Raw genomic sequence first — 20,721 nt, 5'->3', positions numbered from 1 at the left:
AAACTCAAGTCAACAGTGACAACCAACTGACAAGCTGACAACTTGACAAGTGACAAGTAGAAATCTATGATTAGTGATAAGGGTTGAAGTTCTTGTTTAAAATTAAAGAGTTATTTTAATTCAATTCAGTAATAGATGTAGTTATTAGAAATTGAGAGTAAAAAATTGTGAATAGATTTCTTTAATAAAACAATATTAATAACTTCAAAATGTCTGAAGGCACTGATGTGACAGAAATCTTAGACAAAAACTTAGAAGACTTAGAAATTCAAGAAGTTTTAAGAAATGGGACAGATTTACGAGAATACGCTTTACAAATTGATAAAAATATAAAAGAAGCAGAAAAAGGTTCTGTGGCAGACTATTTAAAAGAAAGTGAAAATATTGCAACGCTTCACAATCAAATAGAAGATTGTGACTCAATATTAGCAAGAATGGAAAGTATGTTGTTAGTTTTTCAGGTAAGACCTAATTAAAAATTGATCTTTTATTATTATAATAACTATAAAACACACTTATTTGCTGATGGCTTTCAGAATGACTTGGGAAGTATTAGTAATGAGATTATTAGCTTACAAAAAAGGTCTGTCAATATGTCAGTCCAACTGACTAATAGACAAGCTCTAAAAGGACCACTGTCGTCATTTATTGAAGACATGGCTGTGTCAGAAACACTTATTTTGTAAGTAAATAAATTTTAATAAACGTGGATAACCTTATCTTTAATATAACTCATAGTCGGGGTTTCGATTTCCGCTCGAGGAAATTAAATATATTCATTTCTTCACTCTGGTGTCAAGGCAAAGTTTGGAGTTGGGTTCGTTGGGTTCTGCAGTGTGATACAGTGTGAAGCTAAAAAAGAAAGAAAATTTTTCATCATGCTTGTAGCAGTCTCGGCAAGGAGAACCTAATGTCAAAATACTATCTCCACTTTCCATTTAAAGACTTCAAGAAATTGTTTGTTAAATCATAGACCTCACCTACCCTCATTATCTTTCCAGAACAGAGAAATAAGAGTTATTTATTTCTTTCAAAGGCTCAAACCCAAAAATATTGCATTTACAGTCATATACTATAATATATTATATGACTGTAAATGCAATGCACCACCTAGTAAAATATATACAGCAATATTATTACTCTATTATTCTTAACTCATATTTCAGTGGTATTAATAATGTTCCAGTAATAGATAAAGAATTCATGGTTCAACTAGCAATCTTAAATCAGAAATTAAACTTTGTTAAGGAACAGGATTTTAAAGAAACAAAAGCTTGTCAAGATGTAAAAGATGTTCTAGAAAAACTAAAAATAAAATCAGTATCAAAAATTAGAGCTTATGTACTTGAACAAATATATAAATTTCGTAAACCTATGGCTAATTACCAAATACCGCAAAATGCTATGTTAAAATATAAATTTTTCTTTGAATTCATTTTGGCTAATGAGAGGAATGTTGCTCAAGAAATTTGCAATGAATATATTGATACTTTAAGCAAGGTTTATTATTCATATTTCAAATCTTATGCGTCAAGATTGGACAAATTAAAATATGAAGAAGTACCAACAAAAGATGATTTAATGGGAATCGAAGATGGCTCTAAAGGAGGTTTTTTTCAAAAATCCAATTTAAAAAATAAAAGCACTATTTTTACGATTGGAAATCGTGGAGATGTTTTGGCCCAACAACTAGAGGCACCAATCATTGTTCCACATGTACAGCAGAAATCTAAGGTGTACTTATATTTTATATTGTAACAAAAAAAACATTGCTAATTTTATTATACCTATATTGAAACAAAATATAATCTATATTGACATCTATATTTTGATATTAATAACCTAAGTTTATAATTTATTGTTCTATATATCTTATTGGTATTCACTAAGGAGGAGCATGGAATCACTAAGGAGGCTATAGTTAGACTATCCATAAAATTTTAATATTATTGTAGAACTAATTTATTACACAAGAAGTATTATACATTTCATTGCACATGCTATATTGTTCAATAATATTAAGTTAACAATTACTGTGATGTTAAGTACTAAATGCAGCATAATATTAGTAACAAGCATAACTACCAAAATGGACCAATTTAAATTCTTTAGCAAATTTCTCCTTAAATGGACTGTAAATATGTAGCATTGACAATTTATCACCTATTTTATAGTAAACTTATATTTGAAAATATTTTACAGTATTCATATGAAGCTTTGTTTCGAAGTTTACAATATGCTCTTGTGGACAACAGTTGCAGGGAATATCTTTTCACTACGGAATTTTTCCATGTGAAAGGAAGCCATGCACAAGAGTTATTTGATAGAATACTTGGTAAAACGTTGTCTTTACTTGTGGTAAGTATTTTTTGGAATCTTATTTATTTTAAACATGAGTTATTTTAATATTTCATACAAAGTTTTACAATAAACATTACTCATGTAGTATGAGATGCAATACTTATAAGACATTAGTTAAGCACTTGTCTTTAACTAAATATAATTCTCAAATATCTGCTGAACAACTGAAAATCGGCTACATGGGGGTGAAACGGATAGCTTCTGAGGTCCTCTACCCATAGACGACCGTTGATCCGTCGATCGTGTTACACCCTGTATATAAATATCTGTATTTTTTCAGAAAAATGTAGAAAACTATGTCCTGGAATGTTACGACTGCCTTGCACTGTTCCTGTGCATTCAGCTCATAAATCGGTACAAGTGGATGTGCCATAAGAGGGCAGTTGCAGCTTTGGATAGGTAAATTAATTAGAGTTAACTTAAATAATTTTAATGTCTGAAAGATAATAGATTACAAGGGTGTAGATTACAAGGATAGTAGTTTGTTATGCGTACAATGGTTGTCAAAAATTTACAAATACATTTTTTTTGTAGCTTTACGCTGTTACCCGAAAATGGCAAGATAGGTAGAGGAAACTTACGGGAACGTAATATTAAGACACTCAATGTGCCCATTAAGACACTTCCATTCCCCACTTTCCCCCGAATCTCTCGAATCAACGCCGCGCTTTGGTTTTTACCAGAGCGATGAAATGCCTATACTTTCAGCCTACTCATAAAATAAGTTAAAATAAACCTCATTCTCCTTTTTTTACAGTTATTGGGATTCATTATTGGCTACTATCTTGCCCAGATTGGACTATGTATTGAAATTAAATATTCAAAGTGTAAGAGATTGTGACCCAGCCAAGTTGTCTAATAAAGAAATGGGGCCCCATTATGTAAGTACTTAAAAAATTTTTTTAACTCCACTCTTACCACCCAGTGTTACCAGATTTTCTCTCGGCGAAGAGCAGGATTTTTGAACATTTTTACTAAAAAATGTATTTTTGTTTTCCCAACCTATTTCAAATAATAAATTGATATAAAAGCAAAATAATATATAATAATATATAAAAAGCAAAATAATTTTAGATAACAAGACGATACGCGGAGTTTTCAGCCGCCATGCTAAGTCTCAGTGAACAGTTTCCGTCAGAAGAACTTAGCAACCTATTGCTAATACTACAAGATGAAGTACATTGCTTTCTACTAAAAATGGCTGCCGAATTCCCACAAAGAATAAATCAACTAATATTCCTAATAAACAACTATGATATGGTTCTAAGTATTTTGATGGAACGGACTCGAGATAACACCAAAGAAGCCGAGAGCTTCAGAGAACAATTGCAAGCCAGAAGCTCTGAGTATGTCGAAGAAATATTAAGTCCACACTTTGGTGGGCTCATGCAGTTCGTTAAAGAAGGTGAACAACTGTTGGAAAACAATAGGAAAAATGATCTAGCAAATCTCGAAAAGAAATCCATATCACTTGTCACATCCTTCACTAATAGTTGGAAACAAAGTTTGGAGGAAATACACAGAGAAGTGTTGGTCTCATTCCCGAATCTTGTAACCGGATCTGGCTTACTGCAAATGGCGCTCACTAATTTCGTTCAGTATTATCACAAGTTTGTTAAATTATTGACACCCAATGCACGTACGCAACTTGTTAATATCCATGTCATTATGGTAGAGATTAAAAAGTATAAGACTAATTATTAATAACTAAATATTTAATAAAAAAAAATTGTTTCTATATATACGAAATAAAATTAAAATTAAGAGAAGATGAATCTTGTAAGTCTCATGGATGAACGAAAAAATATTCATTGATAAATAAAGATTGGGGAATTGGGGAAGGCCTATGTCCAACAGTGGACAAAAGATGGCTGTTGATGATGATGATGATGAAATAAAGATTAAATAGGAAAAGTTTCAATGTTATTTCATTTAAGTCCTTTTTGATCTTCACGCAAATTTTATAATGTACTATTGTGGAGTATGGCTTTACTCAAAGTCGCACTAAAGGTAAATAATAACACATAGCCACAATCATCATGTCTGTACATATAAATAAAATTGAAGTATCTGATTTAAAAATAAATGTTTTATATAACTATTTTAATGTTTTTTGTCCGGAGTTTTACTGGCAGATGAGAGGAGAGAGAGTGAGGAGGTTGAATAGCAACACACAGTCTACTTTTTACCCAGAAATTCTCCGGGATCGACATTTACGCGGGAAATACCACATTCACCCCGTTATTTACGCTGTATTTACGGAAACAGCATATAGGGTAAAATATTTTAAACCCATACTAAAAGAAATTAATCAAGATTCCTTGATAGTTTAGACAAGATTTTTTTTCATTTCACGATGTTTATCTACACCTGTATTTCGTGTGACGCTTTTATACCAATAAAATATAAAAATATATCTACTATAAAAATTCTACTAAAGCTTAAACAATTTTGAACTTTGCCGCCAATATCTACGGCTCGATTTCGGAATGAGGAGTGTGCGGTGTTTTCCTTTAAAAGGTTTATGTCGTTCTTGACAAAAGGCGTTTTATTTTACAACTATAACTATTATTTATTTTGTTTGAAATAAACACTTTCATTTGGGTAAAAAAAAATATATAGGCTTTTATAGAACTGTGGTGTCATTTAAAGTAGTACTGACAAAATGCTAGTTAAAAATAAAATTGAAAGATATTAGATTTTAATCATTTATTACAAATACTTCTAAAATGAAGTAAATTTACAAAATCACAGAGCGTTTGGAAACATGTACACACCTTACCAACCTTTACACTTAAAATCTGAAACATGTATTTATACAAATATACCTAACTTAAGAACAACTAATAATTAAAATTACTTTAAATTAAAGTCAGTAACTAAAATTTATAATACACAAAATGTCAATTTAAAGATTTAAAGCGGATTTATTCTGGATAATAGCATTTTCCATACTTTCAATGGTTTTTCTTGAACATAATCTTTCAATAAAAGTTCAAATTCAGGCGTGACTTGTTTCGGTCTCCACGAGAGTAGTACTTGTAACACGCGATTTTGATTGTGTTTGCTCATATATATTAGACTTGTAAAAATAGCTTCCTTGAGTGAGTCTTGTGCTGAAAAACATATTTAAATGTTATTATGTTTTATATATTTACAAATTTAGAAATAAAATAAATTGTAAGTCTGGATAATGAGCATTAACTTGCAGCCATTCTTTCCTCGCAAATAATACTCGCAACACAGATGTAGCATTTGGAGCCAATCATAAATTATATTACATAAATTTTATGTCACCTTTTGTTAAATATTTGTCACCCCTACCTAAGTGAACTAATATGACAATATATATTTTGTAAATTTTGCACTTAGAAATTATTAATTATATTTAATTATTAATACAGCAGTTCTAAGATTGCTTGTACATGATATTTTAAAATAAGATGTCATTCATTTAGTGTCACTCATTTACTCATAACGTGTGACGTAATTTATGGATAGCCCCTAATAAAAAATAACATGTTCCAGCACACAGCAGGGTAAGCAGAAGGAACCTAGTGTTAAGACACTCCGTTCCCGAGTTTCCGACGTGTGACTTTGTCACGCCGCGCTTTGCCTCGACACCAAAGCAAAGAAATGGAAATATAAATTTAAATAAATATTTCATCTCCTCGAGTGGGGAGCGAACCCACAAGCAGTCGATTTTACAGTCACACTTTGTGACCCTATGCCACGACTGGCCTCAAACACATCTACAATACTTACGATTTAGATCCAACATATCTAACAGATTATTGACGACTATTTCACAATGCAATTTCATATCTGCCGGGTAAGGTTTCAATAAAGGTCCAAGCATTTCTATACCAAATTGTTTAACTCTAAGCGGTATATCTTCTTTTTCAATGAGGGGCATTAGCATTTTTTTTATAATGTTCTTTTGACACCATGCCGGTCCTTGCCTCTTTGCGAGAATTATTAGAGCCATTCGCAACATCTTTTTCTCTATTGAATTATCTATAATAGAAGACAAAATGTTATTTCGTTATATTCACAAAAAATGTATTTTTTCATGCGGTTATCCGAATATAGCAAGATAAGCAGAAAAAACAAGTAAGACTTAGTAGTGTTAGGACACTGCTTCCCGCTTCTCCATGTTTCAAGATATTTGTTGAGTGGTAGAACTCAACGCCAATCTTTTTACCAGAGCGAGGATGTGAAGTCATTCAGTTGATATCAAACCCACAACCACCGCGTTTACATCCAAACATTTCGCCGCTGCGACTTGACGGCCTAATGAATTAAAATTAAATCTCGAACTATTTATTTAAACATCTAAATAAAACAACTTAATACCTCTTATTTCTAAAATAGACGTTCTGAACAATTCCAACATTTTAGGTTCATTCCATTCTGTTATTTGATAAAAAAATTTTCTATTTAATATTCCTCTAATTTCTTCTACCCGTTTGAAGCGGTCCTCACACTTGTAAAAGTGTAAAAGGTACACTAAGCATGTCACTAGTGGAGTCTTGGCTAGAATCACAAAAATATAAGTTTTGAGAGGCCTTGACGGACCAAAAGATTTATTTATATACTTAAGTTTAAGTAATAATTTACAAAAAAACTATAATTTTTAAAAGTTAAATAAAGAATATTTCCTTTTCGCACATAGCAGGATAGGTAAAGCAGACCGAACCTGTTATACACACCCCGTTCCAAGCTTTCCACCGAATTCTCGAGGAAATGCTTGAGTAAGAGAGCAAGGATATTAAAATTTCATTCCTCCTAGAGGGAATCGTACCTGCAACTGTAGTATTTACACTCACACGTTTGTATATCTGCGCCACGACGGCCGCCAATTATTATTTTTAAGTTATAAATGAACTACGAACTTACCTATGCCCATATGAGCTAAGGGCAGTATATGCATCCAGACATCTAAACACTGCTTTATTAACGGAACCACCTTGAATGAAAGACAATACATGGCGTCCAGAATAAAAAGACGAAGTCGCATTTTCAATCCAAAGTAACGACATATTAAAGCATATACGTGAGATAGACTTTCAATGACCTCAAATTCAGGAGTCTTGTTCAATTGAAACAAAGAAAATTCAATTTGTGTTAAGATAATGTTGACTATGTCTGGTACAGAGGCGCACAGCTGTTTCACTATGTATAGGATGACTTGTTCGGATTTACTCATGGGGGGCGCAGGCGGTGAAGCAACTTTACTAAAAAGCTCCACTTTTCGTGCTGGATCCTTCAAATATTTTAGAAAACCACACAGGAAATTCTTTAACTTAAAATTGTGTATATCTTCTACAAGTTTTGACATGGCCGGTTTTGCCTCCTCAGGTGGTAATTGTATTATATGTGCTATATTATCTTCTAACTTTTTACAAATAGCGTTAGAAATACTATCTGTAAAAAACATTATAAAATAATTATTAATATGCTAATAAGAGATTAAATAATTTCTATTCATATCTATCAAAATATAATAAAATTTACAATACAATTTTTTTACACAATTTAAAACATTTCATATATTATCAGTAGATACTGGTTGCTATGAACATAATGAGAGACAAAAAGAACTTACCAGGAACTTTCTTGGCAGTAGATCTAATAGTAATTTTTCCATATTTATCTATCATCTTACAAAGTATACTCTGTTTAGGGTGATTTTCTGGCTCTTTTGTTGTTATCGTATCATCAATACATGCATCATTTAGTTCTTTACTGATATCAAACTGTGAGAGAGGTTCGTTAGATTTCGCAAATATTTTGCTAATGTCTATTTGAGGGTAGGATTTTGGAGTATTCTCACTTTCTGTGGACTTTCGCTTTTGGAGTGTTGTATGTATAAACTCTGAACTTTCGTTTTGGGCACTGTGGTCATTTACTATTTCTCGTACGTTAGAGCTTCGCAATACTCTCTTGCAACTTATTTCAGAAGAAGTTACAGGATCGGATTGTTTTCTCTTTCTCGATGGACTTCCTTCATTTGCGCCAAAAATTTCTGTGCACTTTCTCATGAATTCTATACTCGAAATTCTACTTGATATAATAGATTCTTGATCACTCATTTTACTTCGACTTCTTGTTGTTACATAGTTTTTAAAGGTGTCATGTTGCGGTGAGTGGGCAGTTTTGAAAATATTTTGATTAGTTTCAGAGTTATATTCATGTCGGCTGTTTTTATTCATAGCCGCATCCAATTTTGTCCGATACAAACAAACAATAGGTTGTTTGATATTATTAAGTGCATCTTCTTTTGTTGGTGAGCATTGCACAGTTTTAACTGAATCTTCCTTACTAGGCGAACATTGTGCAATTTTAACTAAATCATTTGTATTTGGTAAAGATTGGGGAATTTCAACTGAAACTTCTTTACTTGGCGCACACGGTGAAATTTTGAATGAGTCATTATTATTTGGTAAATATTTTCCATTCTTGCTTATATCTTTATTAGGTGAGTATTGTATAATATTAGTTAAATCGTTTTTATTTGCTGAAGGTTGTTCAGTTTTAACTGAAAGTTCTTTACTTATTAAATCACTGCTATTTGGTAAAGGTTGCGTGAATTTATCTAATTCTCCTTTACTTAGCGAACAATGTGCATTTTTATCTGAAATTTCTTTACTTAGTGTTTTTTTATTTGGTGAGCATTGTCCATTTTTGACTAACTCTTCTTTATCAGATGAGCATTGTGTTTCAACTAAATTGTTTTTATTTATTAAGGGTTGCGTAATTTGTAGTGAATCTTCTTTACTTGGCGAATGTTGTGCAATTTTAACTGAAACATTTGGTTTGTGTTCCGCAAATTCAAACGGAACTTCTTTATTCGGCGAACATTCTGAAGATTTACCTAAGTCTTTGTTTAAGGCTACAGCTTCATTGTATTCTTTCTTCTTTGATTCAGTTTCACTTTGTTTCTTTGATTTTGAAATATCATTTTCTTTGCGAATTTCTTTTAGTTTTAACTCCTTCATTATATTAACTGCCTTTTCGTACGCTGTTTTATTATTTAAGTTATTATTATTTACTAATTTTTGTATCGATTTAGGCTTAGTTTGTAACTTTCTTATAGGTGCCTTAATTCGGGCAATTTTCCCTTTTGGTAATAACTTTTTCCTAAACTTTTCAAGCCTACTTAGTTTAATGGCATTCACTTTCTTTTTCCTCAAACCCTCATCCGCCATTTCCGCATCACTAAACTCTTTACTGTGATCTTGAGACATAACTTCTTTATCATTATCAATAATATATTCTTCATTATTATTTGCTCTAGAATTATTTTTAGGTGTATGACTATCAATTTTTTTTCTAGATTCATTTGTATCCGCAACTAACATGTCATAAGGTCTGTCATGTTCTCTGGGAGACACTCTAACATTTGTTTTTACATTTTGTAGTATTTTTGTTTCTTTTTCTTTCCATATATATTCACTAAGGGGTAGATCTTCATTTAGGTCTACAGTTCTTTTTACATCATTGTTAACATTTATAACTAAAGTTTCTTGACTAGAATCTTCTGTTAAATCGGACATTATTGTCTTATCATCATCATGTTTTAGCTTTTTTGGCGACTCCGGCATTAACATTTGATTTTTTAATATACGTTTTATTTTCATAATTTCCTTACTAAGATCTGATATACTTGATTTAAGATATTTATTTTCTTCTTTTAGCTTTAAAGCTTCTACACAACCTGTATGGACATTCAGTGGCTCAGATTTTTCTGGTACTGGTGACATTAACTGCTTAGATTTCTTTCTACTCAATTTCACTGGTGTCTTTGGAATCGGAGTAATCAGCCTTTCCGTTAAACGCATTGTATTTAAAATCATTTCAATTTCACTATCATTGATTCCTTCATTGCTTATACACTTACTGTTATTTCTCTCTAAGCACATTTTTTCTTTTGTAGAAGACGAATTACCACTAAATTCTATTTCACATTGACTTGTTAAGTCCTGAATATTAATTTGTGTTGGCTGTGAAATATTAACAGAGTCTTTTCTAAGTGTTTCGGTCACGCAATTATTTGCTGAATCTTGTTCAATATCATTAATGCTGACGTTATCTTGAGAAACTGCAGTCATATTAACATCACAACTATTGCTATCCATACTTTCCTCACATAATAATCGACTTTTTGCTGATTGAAATATTTCTGTTACAGGTTGTAGTGTATTTATACTGTCATGAGTAATTCCACCATCTTTACTTATTGGAGAACTTGTAGATACATCAACATCTGCAATCGGACTTGTTCCTCTATCATTCAACGTGTCTTTCTCTTTAACAATAAGATCTGATATTATATGTACTTTTTTGCTATCACTATTAACTTGAATACCTTTATCAATCAGAACTTTTTCAGCATCTCTACTTAACACAGAACAGCTTGCCGATGTATCAATATCGGGAATCGGACTTGTTGCTCTATTAATTAACTTGTTATTCTCTTTAGTAGTAATATTGGATATTATTTCTAATTCATTTGCATTACTTTCAACTTGCACACCCACATCATTTTTAAGAATAGTTTCTTCTTCAAACACTATAGGACTAGTACCAACATGCTTAAATTCTTTATGTATTGGATTTGTTCCAATGTCTGCAAATGTTTTTTTATTCTTAACTTTAGTAGCATCTGTGGCAAATAGGCTATCGTTTTGGAAATAATCTGGGCTATTGAAGCATTTTTCGCCATCTGAAAATGCTAAAGATGAACCCCTTCCGGTGTCTTCACTAACTACTTCATTACTACAATCAGACTCATGGTCTTCAATAACTGAAACAATGTTAAATATAATATTTTACATTCAAAAAAATTATAGTGGACTCAAATCTAAATATTAATTATATTTAATTTATTAAATGGAAATCTGGTTTATATTTCTGCACATGTCTTATGTTTATTCAATATATTGTGATGTACAAATAAAATAATAATTATTATTAATATAACATGTACTTTCAATAACATTATAGTTGTCACACTTACCTTTTTTAACTAAATTAGAATTTCTGTTTACATTGAAGGCAACCTGAAATATAAAATCAATATTAGTAATTTTTATAGAAGCAAATAGGACAGTGATACAATATTCGTAAAAAATATTCATATTCATGAATAAATAAACTAAATTACAAGTCCATGGATATTGGGAATGGCTACAGAAAGTCACTTTTACACTTATAAAGTTCAAACTTTGTGGAATAAGTTCCACACTAAAAAAAATGTTTATACAAAACCAAGCAATCTGACCACTAAACCCTACCTTCTTTCAAGCAATGTTGAAATCCTTATACATCTCTTTAGGCAGACTTAATAATATTTTACTGTAAGTAAGTAAATAAAAGCTGGAGGCTACATTACCTCTTTTTTGTTTTCCATATCGTTGACCGACATGGGCGACGGTGGTAAACTATCAAAGAATAAATTTTCTTCACTGCTTTCCTCTGAGGACTCCTCTCCATCACTATCATATTTGAATTTATCATATTTTTTTAACAGTAATTTATGATGCTTTTTTAGTTTCTCTGTAAAAAAAAATTAATATATATCAATAATGTGTCTTGTCATTAATAATTCTTTTTTCACATAAATTTAAAAAGGAGAGAGAGAGAGATTTGAGATGAGATGAGCTTTGGCATATACAGGATGTCATGTAAATAATGGTCCACTATAATTATAAATACAATATAAATACAATTTATCTATCAAACAACAGTCTACCTGTGGTAATCCAAATATTCAAAACTAAAGGAAGATTTCAGTGTATTTGTTATATATAGGTGGGCTTAGGAAAGATAATCTTTATTTTTAATAAAGTAAACACATGGGAATTTTATTTTTTTAAAAGAACATCACTGAGATGTGTACCATACAAACACACACACTGCTCGAATCTAAATTTCAATTATACCACATTTTTCAATAATTCCTGAGAGAACCGTCATATAGAATGTAGCATTGTAGCAAAATCAAACAAAGCCAACCATAGTATAGCTATAGTATCTACATAAGTAGATGTTATTTAGAGGTAATATAGATGTTATTTAGAGTTAACACTGTAATCATAAATGGAATAAAATTAACATTTACTTACTTTTACCAAATACTATGTCTCTAATAAGGCATAAATGTTTGAGAAGAGTTTCATTATCATTTTGAAGTTCTGTTAGCTTGGTTACACTATCCTTAGTATTGTTTTTGTTCAATTGTTTCTCTGCTTTTAATACTTCAATTGTGCTTTCATGCTCATTAACTAGTACCTGTAAAAAATATTTATAAATATCAGAAGTTTTTTAACAAATTATAAATTTTCTTTTACCCTCATGCTGTATCCCACATAAAGCAGAGCATAGGCAGTTGTAACCAAGTGTTAAAACAATCTGTTCCCTCATTTTCTGCTCAATTATGCCACTGTTTATAAGATGGTTGTATGTTCAATTTCCTTAAGGGAAATATTTATTTTTTTTACAGAACATGATTGTGGTAATGATTTAATTCTCTCTTCAAAATGCAGTATAAAGTAAATTAAAATATTATAGTAATTTAAAAAAAATACCTGCAGTTGATTAGCATGAGATTTTATTGCTTCACACTGGTTTTGCAATAAAATATTACTGTCTTCTAACTCCTTATTTCTTGTTTTAAGTATAACAGCATCCTAGAATATGAGTAATGATATAAAATTTACACATAACTTAGAATCAGTAATATTATTTACTATTAATCACTAAAGGTTAGCAAAACTGATAGTGAGTAAATAACTTTTTGTTTAATTGAGAACAATCTGTACATATCTTTCTATGTATGTATGTTTACAACAAAAAAATATATACATATTTACAAATGGTTTGATTCCAGGATTGAAACAGTATTTTATATTAATTATAAACAATATTTACCTTTTCAAACTGAGTACATTTTTCTAAAGTTTCTTTATAGTCCATGCAAACTTGTCTACATTCTTCTTTAGCAGCCAAACGTAGAACCTCAGTCTGTTCAAATTGTTCATTTTTTGCATAATATTTTCTTATTAATGAACTACAAAAATAAAATAAATTAAAATACACACCCTAAAACAGAAATCCATAACATAAAGCATGTCTTAAAATTTTACTTACTGAGTGGCAATAATCTTCTTTTTTGCAACATGTATTGATTTCCGTTGTTTATCATACTTGCAATCGTTCTGAAAATTAAAAATGAAGATACTAATACTTATTAACAGTATATTTATTAAAAAAATTAACTTATGATATCATAAATCTATTATTTCATACTTTTCAAGAGGAAAACAAGTTATTACACAGTATCAATCCATGCTTAATATAACTATTAAATACAATATTCGAAATGTATGTAATAATATTTATTCCATATTTTCAGAATTAAAAATTAAATAAATTTAATGTATATAAATATTTCAATGTCTACATTTAAGAGCTCAATTTATGAAAATTTATTATAACCTCTATCTTACCACAACAGTCGGCGGTTGTTGTAGAAAGTTTAAATCAAAATCCAGTACTGTATCTTCAAATGTCGAGGCCATTATAAACACATATATATACGATAATAGAAATATCGCTTTTCATTTTCAATTCATTATTAATAAAATTTTACCACTCTAATGCCATTACACCGGCGCGCCACTACAAGTAAACTTAACTTAAACAGATATACAAATAAATTACAATACAAAAAGTAGATAGTAGATTATAAATATTGACAGATCACAAAAATTCATATAGATAAATTACAATAAAAAAATGTCGCATGGTGAAATATATCGTACCGTATATTTCGATATTTATTTCTAAACGAATTTATTGTGATTAAAAATAATGTTTTTCACACAAACTAAAAATAGACTCTAAGGTATTTATTTTTTATATTGTACATTTGTAGCTATTTCGATTTTTCATTTTTGTATATGTATAGCTAAGTATTTTTATTTTAAGTAAAAACTCAATAATTAATTCTTATGTCATTTTCTCTTTTTTACCCTTCAATCTCCTTCATGTGTTCTCCACATGACATTGGCGAAGTGATTTGTGCTCAACTGGCACGTTCGCAACGCCATAATCAGTTAAATTCTTGATTATTTGTACAGAAATGGTTATATATATGAAATATCCGTATCTGAGAACCAATGAAAAGTTTATTTTAAAATATTATCTTTATTAATTAGTGATTTTTAATACGGTATATTATTAGTTTTACGTTATATCCCGCATCAGTTCAAAGGCGGGACGCAATGACGGGAAACGAAAAACGTGAAGTTAAAAAAACTTTATATTAATGTTTATTTAAGAAATAAAATATTAATAATTTTAGTATGCACTTGAAGAACTTGAACACAGTTATTTTGAAATCACAGACAGATCTTTCAACTTTATGTTTATATAGGTATAAATAATTACAAGCAAATTATTTAAAAAAAAAATCTTAATATGACTGGTTCTAAATTTTGAAATCTTTTTTCTATCATCAATCATCAGATAAATAAAAACTTTACAAACAATTTAATACAACAGTTATATAAAATAACCCTTTTAGCAAGTTGCATATTTTTAACAACATGCTTTAAATTGATATAACTTATTTATTTAATATCCATTGTATTAAAACAAAATATAACTAAATGTTATGGTGAATTGTGGTGAAGCTTGTCAGAATCAAATAATATCAATAATGAAAGAAAAACATTTGAATCGGCTAAGCTATTTCTGAGATTAACGTGCCCAAACGCACAGAGAAACAGATAATAAAATTAAAATTTACTATTTCACTGTTTTGGGTTCTACTACATGAGTAATAGTTTTTCTTGATTTATAAGAAAAACTATTATTTCATGTAAAACTAACTATAAATCGATCATCTGACCGATTAGAATTAGCGCTAGCAGCGCCACTCTTTTGATTATTTGGAATTTGGATTAATTTTTCACCTTTAGTTATCAACCAATGACAAAGGAAAATTTACTAGCAAAAACAAAAATATGTATAAAATATAAATGGTTTCCTTATACTGTATTGAATTATCTATTATATAAAATTGTATAAATATTAAAATCGCAACAAATTTTAAATAATTTTCTAACATGGTAATAGAAACATGAAAATATCAAAGTACAATTTAAATAAATGAAATTTAGTTTTTCAATACAATATACATATTTTATTGTATACCGACGTATCACATTAGTCTCGGTTTTATAATTTAGAAGAGAGTGCTAAAAGAATATTTCTCCATATCACCTAATTCCGTCAAATAATTCATCGTCTGTTGATCAATAATGGATTTATAGGAAGAATAATTTGTTACTCGCTCACAAGTCTCATCTTTGTTTGCAAATATCGGCGGGTGTTAATTGAGTGAGTACGTAATACGTATTACAATTTACGGCTACTCATCCACCATAAACTTAATACAATAATTTAAGGTATTGTTGCAATTTTTTTATATCGATTAGAAATTATTTAAATTATATTGTGTATATCCCAGTTCATATTCCAAGTTCAAGGTTACTTGGAAAACAGGTTGTTAGCATATACCGTTATATAAACATGTTTAATTATTTATTACAAAGAACTAGTGTGTGCCTATGCAATTTTAAATTATTTATATGGATTTTTAAGGTTTTATTACTCGAAATAATAAAAAATGTTTAACGTTTTTTTTAGATGGGGTTCCACATGTCTGGATATAGAGATAATAATACTTTATATGATCGTGTCAACAAATTATTAAAATCTTACGAATGGAGCGATTGCAACTTTTTAGTATGTGGTAAAAAATTTAAAGCACATAAATTAATACTAGGAATTACAAGTCCAGTTTTTGAAGCAATGTTTTATGGGCCTTTGTCTAATAATGATGATGTTACAATAACTGATGTTGAACCAAATATATTCGAAATTTTACTCACTTATATATACACTGATAAAGTGGATATAAAATCTGTTGATGAAGCTTATGAATTAATGTATGCTTCCAGAAAGTATATGTTGGAATATTTAACAGAAACTTGTGCAGCTTACCTAGTTACAAATATTAACATTGATAATGTTATCAGCATTTTAAACTATCCAGAATACATGCAAGACAAAGAAGTGGTGTCATGTGCTTTACAGTTGTTTTGTCAACATATTCAATATTTTTTTAGAGAACACAAAGCTGATATTACCTATTCTTGTATGCAAAAAGTAATTAAAAACATTGAAATGAATATTACAGAAAAAGATCTTATCAAACATGTATATGAATGGACAAGTTATTATTGTGAACAAAATGGTATAGAAAATACAATTGAAAATCGTAGAGAAGTCTTAGATAAAAATGACATATTTAAATACCTGAGATTTTATAGCCTTTCTCAAGAGGATCTCAATGAAATTATAAATCTTAAAGAAAATTTATTGAGTAGCAAAGAAATATCAGACATAAAAAAATATGATAAAGGCAAAATGATTAAAAATGACAAAAATATAGCCATATGTAATAATAATTTTAATGTTCGGAAGACAATCAAGCTACATTGGGGCTTATGCCGGCGTACTCCAATCAGATCAGAATGCCCTCTGGTCATAAATCAAAACAATGCTATAGTAGAGACAAGGATAAAAAGTACCAAATCTATATTCCTAAGCTCTTTAAATGTACCCTCAAGAAGTTCACCAATTATTAATTACTATAACACGGTTGCAAAAACTTATTGTGAGCAATTTAATATTACAATATTTTGTGAAGATGAAAACACTCTTGTGAGAGAGATAGTTTGCAAAATGATTGTGGATCATGATTCTCTAATTGATATAAGAATTGATAACCCTATATTGCTTAATATGAACCAAATTTACAGAATATCTTTTACTTGGCCTCAGCATGTAAATTATTATCCGTATTACTATGCAGTTCAAAAGAGAGATAAGTTTTTTGTCAATGATAGTGTAAAAATTCATTTTGAAGATGTTTCATGTGGCTCTCTTGATGGAGGAAGCTTTCTCGTAGGGATAAAATATAGTATATAAGATTTACTCCTAACAGGGTTGGCATAAGGAACTTAGTATTAAGACATTTCATTCCACACTTTCCGATTTTTGAGATATTGCATTTTGACTGATGGATCTCACATAGTGCTTTTGCTTTGATGTAAGATCTAATCATAATTTATATTATTTATGCATATCATTTTTAATGTAACATATTTATTTTGATTTTACATCTCAATTTTTAGATTTTAATATCAATGGGTATTAACTTATTTATCTTATATAAGCATAGAATTAAATATTTAAGTAAATAATATTAGGACGTGTGAAGTATTACAAACTTAATAAAAATAATAAAAAAAGCTTTCCTTAATAACAAAGTCTTTTTAAAATAATTTTTAATCTTGGATATATGTGCCAACAAATAGTACTAAATTTTTTTATATAAGACCAGATTTTTTAAGGAAAAGGCCAACAATATTTGAATGTGTCTCGAAACAACTTAAAGATATAAGAAAATTGTTTGTTGTGAAGAAAATTGTTTTTAATGAAATTAAAGAATTATTTTTTATGTCAAAAAGTGTATAGTTTGGAGAATAATTTAAACTACCCTAAAAAGATAAATTAACCATTTCGTAACCTTACACTTCATGAAACAATATTTATGTACCAACATGGCCTTGAATTGTTTTAATTAGTAATATTAGTATTATAATAAGGTTATTTAATGTGTTTTAATAAAATTATAAATGTTCATTACATTCTATTAGGAAATATATATGCATTCACTTAATATTAAAAAAACCATGTTATGTTAGATTAAGTGAAAAATCTCATCATGAATCTTATTCCAGTGCTATTCAAAAGTGATAAAAAATAAAGTTCTTTATGTGTATAATTGTTTTTTTTACAAAAATATGTTTTTTAAGAAGGAACAATTAATTTTTAATGTGTTTAAATTATGATTAATTTCCCGGTTAACTTCTGAGAATCTCCAAATATAAAGCAGAGATAGGATGCAAATTTAAATAAACAAAAAACGATCAATATTTTTATCAAGCACTTCTCAAAAGACAATGAATAAACAAAACAATATAAATCAGATACGCGTAGGTATCTAACGAGGGGGCCCGTCGAATTTTTTGGTTAATTGTATTATTCGTTCCGCTTCGCGAACTCCACTTAATCTAGCGCCGTGCGCAGTGGCAAAATGACCTGGCACCGTTGCTTCACCAGCAAATAAAAGTACAGGTGGCTGTGGGTCGCAGGGACCCGGGACAGGGGTACCTAATTCACACTGATGACTTACAGTTGAGGTGCAGCTCATGTACGAGTAAGCTCCACAGAAATGGGGATCCAGAGCCCACCTAGATCGTAACAACATTTCAGGGTATGGTAGACATGGATTTCCTGTAAATCTGCGTAAAAGGCAAGTCAGCCCTTCCGCAACATCATTATCTGGCGTTGCTTCCATCATAGCAGCTTCTTGCCCAGAAATCCAGGCGCACAACACATGTTTACTGCCAGGAAGCTCATCGATAGAGCTAACGCCACGAGTCCAATCACATCTACACTGTAATTCCTCAGCTGACCATGCTAATTTTAAATTACCTTCATGACATACCCAAAATGGCTCCGCGTATTCCAAAAATACTTTATCACTAAGACCATATCCTAGACAACATATGGCATTTAACTTACAAGTTGGAAGCGGAGGAGCAAATAGCTTATCTGCTTGGCATTTGAGACACCCTAAAGAAATTGTAACAATAACATAATCAGCGAATAGCTCTTCACCGTCGCAACATTTTACTAAAGCGCGACCGCTTCCCGTTTGGCCCCTTCCCCAACGAATTACATTGACAGGCTTATTGTACCGAATACAGTTATCGGGTAAGCCTCTAAGTAGCGGTGCAATAACCCCGACGTATCCCAACGGTACCCGTACGTTCCCACCAGGTAATTCAATATAACTGCCATACTGATCGGCACTCACAAGTGATAAGTCGTCACCGCATCTACTTCTCAACACGTTTGTTAAACCAAACATAACTCTGGCCGCGTCATATCTCTGGTCTTCAGGAAAATTGTATAGTTCCTGTTGTATGCGCAAACCTACAAAATTAAGTAAGGAACCGTGTTGTTGCTCACAGCCTAAGCGAAATAAATTTGCAGCTTGTTGTTCTATTTGCCGGAATGTATGGTAAGCTGTTATTGTGACTGGTAAGTCGATCGCGCGTCCTTCGCTGGTGCAAAATAAACCTTTTGTAGAATCTAGCCGGCACAAAGGTGCTTGTAGTAGCCGGTCTTGTGATGCTAATGTGTAGATAGAATTAGGTAGGCAAGCACCAAAAATCCATTCCGCTCCCATTTCAATAATAACATCTCCCAGCCAACAAGAGTGTATTCTTCCGCCTGGTCTGGAAAAAGACATATTGCAATAAGATTTGCATGTTTTGCATTGCTGTAAACAATAACGAAATATAAGAAATTAGTTTTAATTTTAAATGGACAGCAAAATATAACAATAACAGGGAGTATTAGAAATTATTAATAATAGTTAAAATCTTAGTGGAGAACCTTTCTTTAGCTTCTAAAACTAGAAAATTCCGTATGCCGCATTGAGTAAGTCGGCTTGCAGCCGACAGACCCGCCATCCCGGCGCCCACTATAATAACACGTGGCTCTTTGCATAATGGATTGATGCTACACGAGTCTAAAATGCACTCCTGTTTCGAAGCGCTGACAGATTTACTTAAATGCCTATAAGATATATCTATTATTCCCAATATTTGCTCTTCAATTCCAACTCTCCTAGACTTACACCACGTAAATGTTCTACGTAACAATTTCATTTTCATCCATTGAAAAAGTAATAATAGCGTACAAAAAGTTAAAAATTATTGTGCCATAACTGCTTAATTTTGACTGTCCAAAAGACAGCTTACGTCTATCTAGAAGATTATTATATTCTCCTCTGTTTAAATAACTTATGGCCATTTACAATGTAATGAACAGATATATATTTAAAAAAAACTGATTTAATAAACAATATACCTAGAATAATAATACGCCATTACTCTTTTTTGATGTGAAAACTTTAGCCGCGTTTAACACTTCGATATGGGAAAATCTTATGGGGTTGCGTTCCCGACATGCTAAGACTGGCCCCACGTTTTTTCATTTTTTTTTCAGCTTCACGCTGTATCCTGCATGTAGCAGGGTAGGTAGAGGGAGCTTAGTGTTAATACACTCCGCTCCCCACGTTTCGCCGAATTCTAGTCATTGCGTGTTGAGTAGCGGAACTCGATGACTCACTTTGCCTCAAAACTC

The 20,721-nt window shown here is 30.7% G+C and overlaps 4 protein-coding genes across 6 annotated transcripts; 2 read left to right on the top strand and 2 right to left on the bottom strand.

Annotated features, from left to right (window-relative positions):
* Nucleotides 1–63: 63 nt before the first annotated feature.
* On the top strand, nucleotides 64–4,282 carry Vps52 (vacuolar protein sorting 52). Its single transcript, XM_085207873.1, has 7 exons — nucleotides 64–461; nucleotides 537–682; nucleotides 1,167–1,734; nucleotides 2,203–2,358; nucleotides 2,642–2,760; nucleotides 3,119–3,242; nucleotides 3,436–4,282. The coding sequence occupies exons 1-7, from the start codon at nucleotides 210–212 to the stop codon at nucleotides 4,063–4,065; spliced, it is 1,995 nt and encodes a 664-aa protein (XP_085063999.1). The 5' UTR covers nucleotides 64–209; the 3' UTR covers nucleotides 4,066–4,282.
* Nucleotides 4,283–5,055: 773 nt separating this feature from the next.
* LOC146541372 (uncharacterized) lies at nucleotides 5,056–14,077 on the bottom strand. Its single transcript, XM_085207859.1, has 12 exons — nucleotides 13,875–14,077; nucleotides 13,516–13,583; nucleotides 13,297–13,435; nucleotides 12,954–13,055; nucleotides 12,492–12,657; nucleotides 11,759–11,922; nucleotides 11,384–11,426; nucleotides 7,970–11,170; nucleotides 7,261–7,788; nucleotides 6,718–6,897; nucleotides 6,127–6,378; nucleotides 5,056–5,477 (listed from the first exon to the last, which is right to left on the bottom strand). Exons 1-12 carry the CDS (start codon nucleotides 13,944–13,946, stop codon nucleotides 5,278–5,280), a joined length of 5,115 nt encoding a protein of 1,704 aa, XP_085063985.1. The 5' UTR covers nucleotides 13,947–14,077; the 3' UTR covers nucleotides 5,056–5,277.
* Nucleotides 14,078–15,353: 1,276 nt separating this feature from the next.
* Nucleotides 15,354–18,281, top strand: LOC146541371 (uncharacterized). 3 transcript variants are annotated; one of them, XM_085187563.1, is made up of 2 exons: nucleotides 15,354–15,775; nucleotides 16,081–18,281. In XM_085187563.1, exon 2 carries the CDS (start codon nucleotides 16,081–16,083, stop codon nucleotides 17,425–17,427), a length of 1,347 nt encoding a protein of 448 aa, XP_085043689.1. In that variant the 5' UTR covers nucleotides 15,354–15,775; the 3' UTR covers nucleotides 17,428–18,281. The 3 variants fall into 3 exon arrangements, with proteins under 3 accessions (XP_085043689.1, XP_085043682.1, XP_085043673.1); XM_085187556.1 differs by having other exon boundaries at nucleotides 15,356–15,771; XM_085187547.1 differs by having other exon boundaries at nucleotides 15,364–15,839.
* Nucleotides 16,258–20,387, bottom strand: LOC146541370 (spermine oxidase-like). The gene is made up of 2 exons (XM_085187577.1): nucleotides 19,969–20,387; nucleotides 16,258–19,808 (listed from the first exon to the last, which is right to left on the bottom strand). Exons 1-2 carry the CDS (start codon nucleotides 20,247–20,249, stop codon nucleotides 18,506–18,508), a joined length of 1,584 nt encoding a protein of 527 aa, XP_085043703.1. The 5' UTR covers nucleotides 20,250–20,387; the 3' UTR covers nucleotides 16,258–18,505.
* Nucleotides 20,388–20,721: the final 334 nt, after the last annotated feature.

This window comes from Heliconius melpomene, chromosome 1 (assembly GCF_056956725.1).
Source record: "Heliconius melpomene rosina isolate 202511_hmr_F chromosome 1, ASM5695672v1, whole genome shotgun sequence".
Classification (NCBI taxonomy): Eukaryota; Metazoa; Arthropoda; class Insecta; order Lepidoptera; family Nymphalidae; genus Heliconius; species Heliconius melpomene.
The sequence above is the reverse complement of the archived record's forward strand: the minus strand, read 5'-3'. Positions and strand labels throughout refer to the sequence as shown.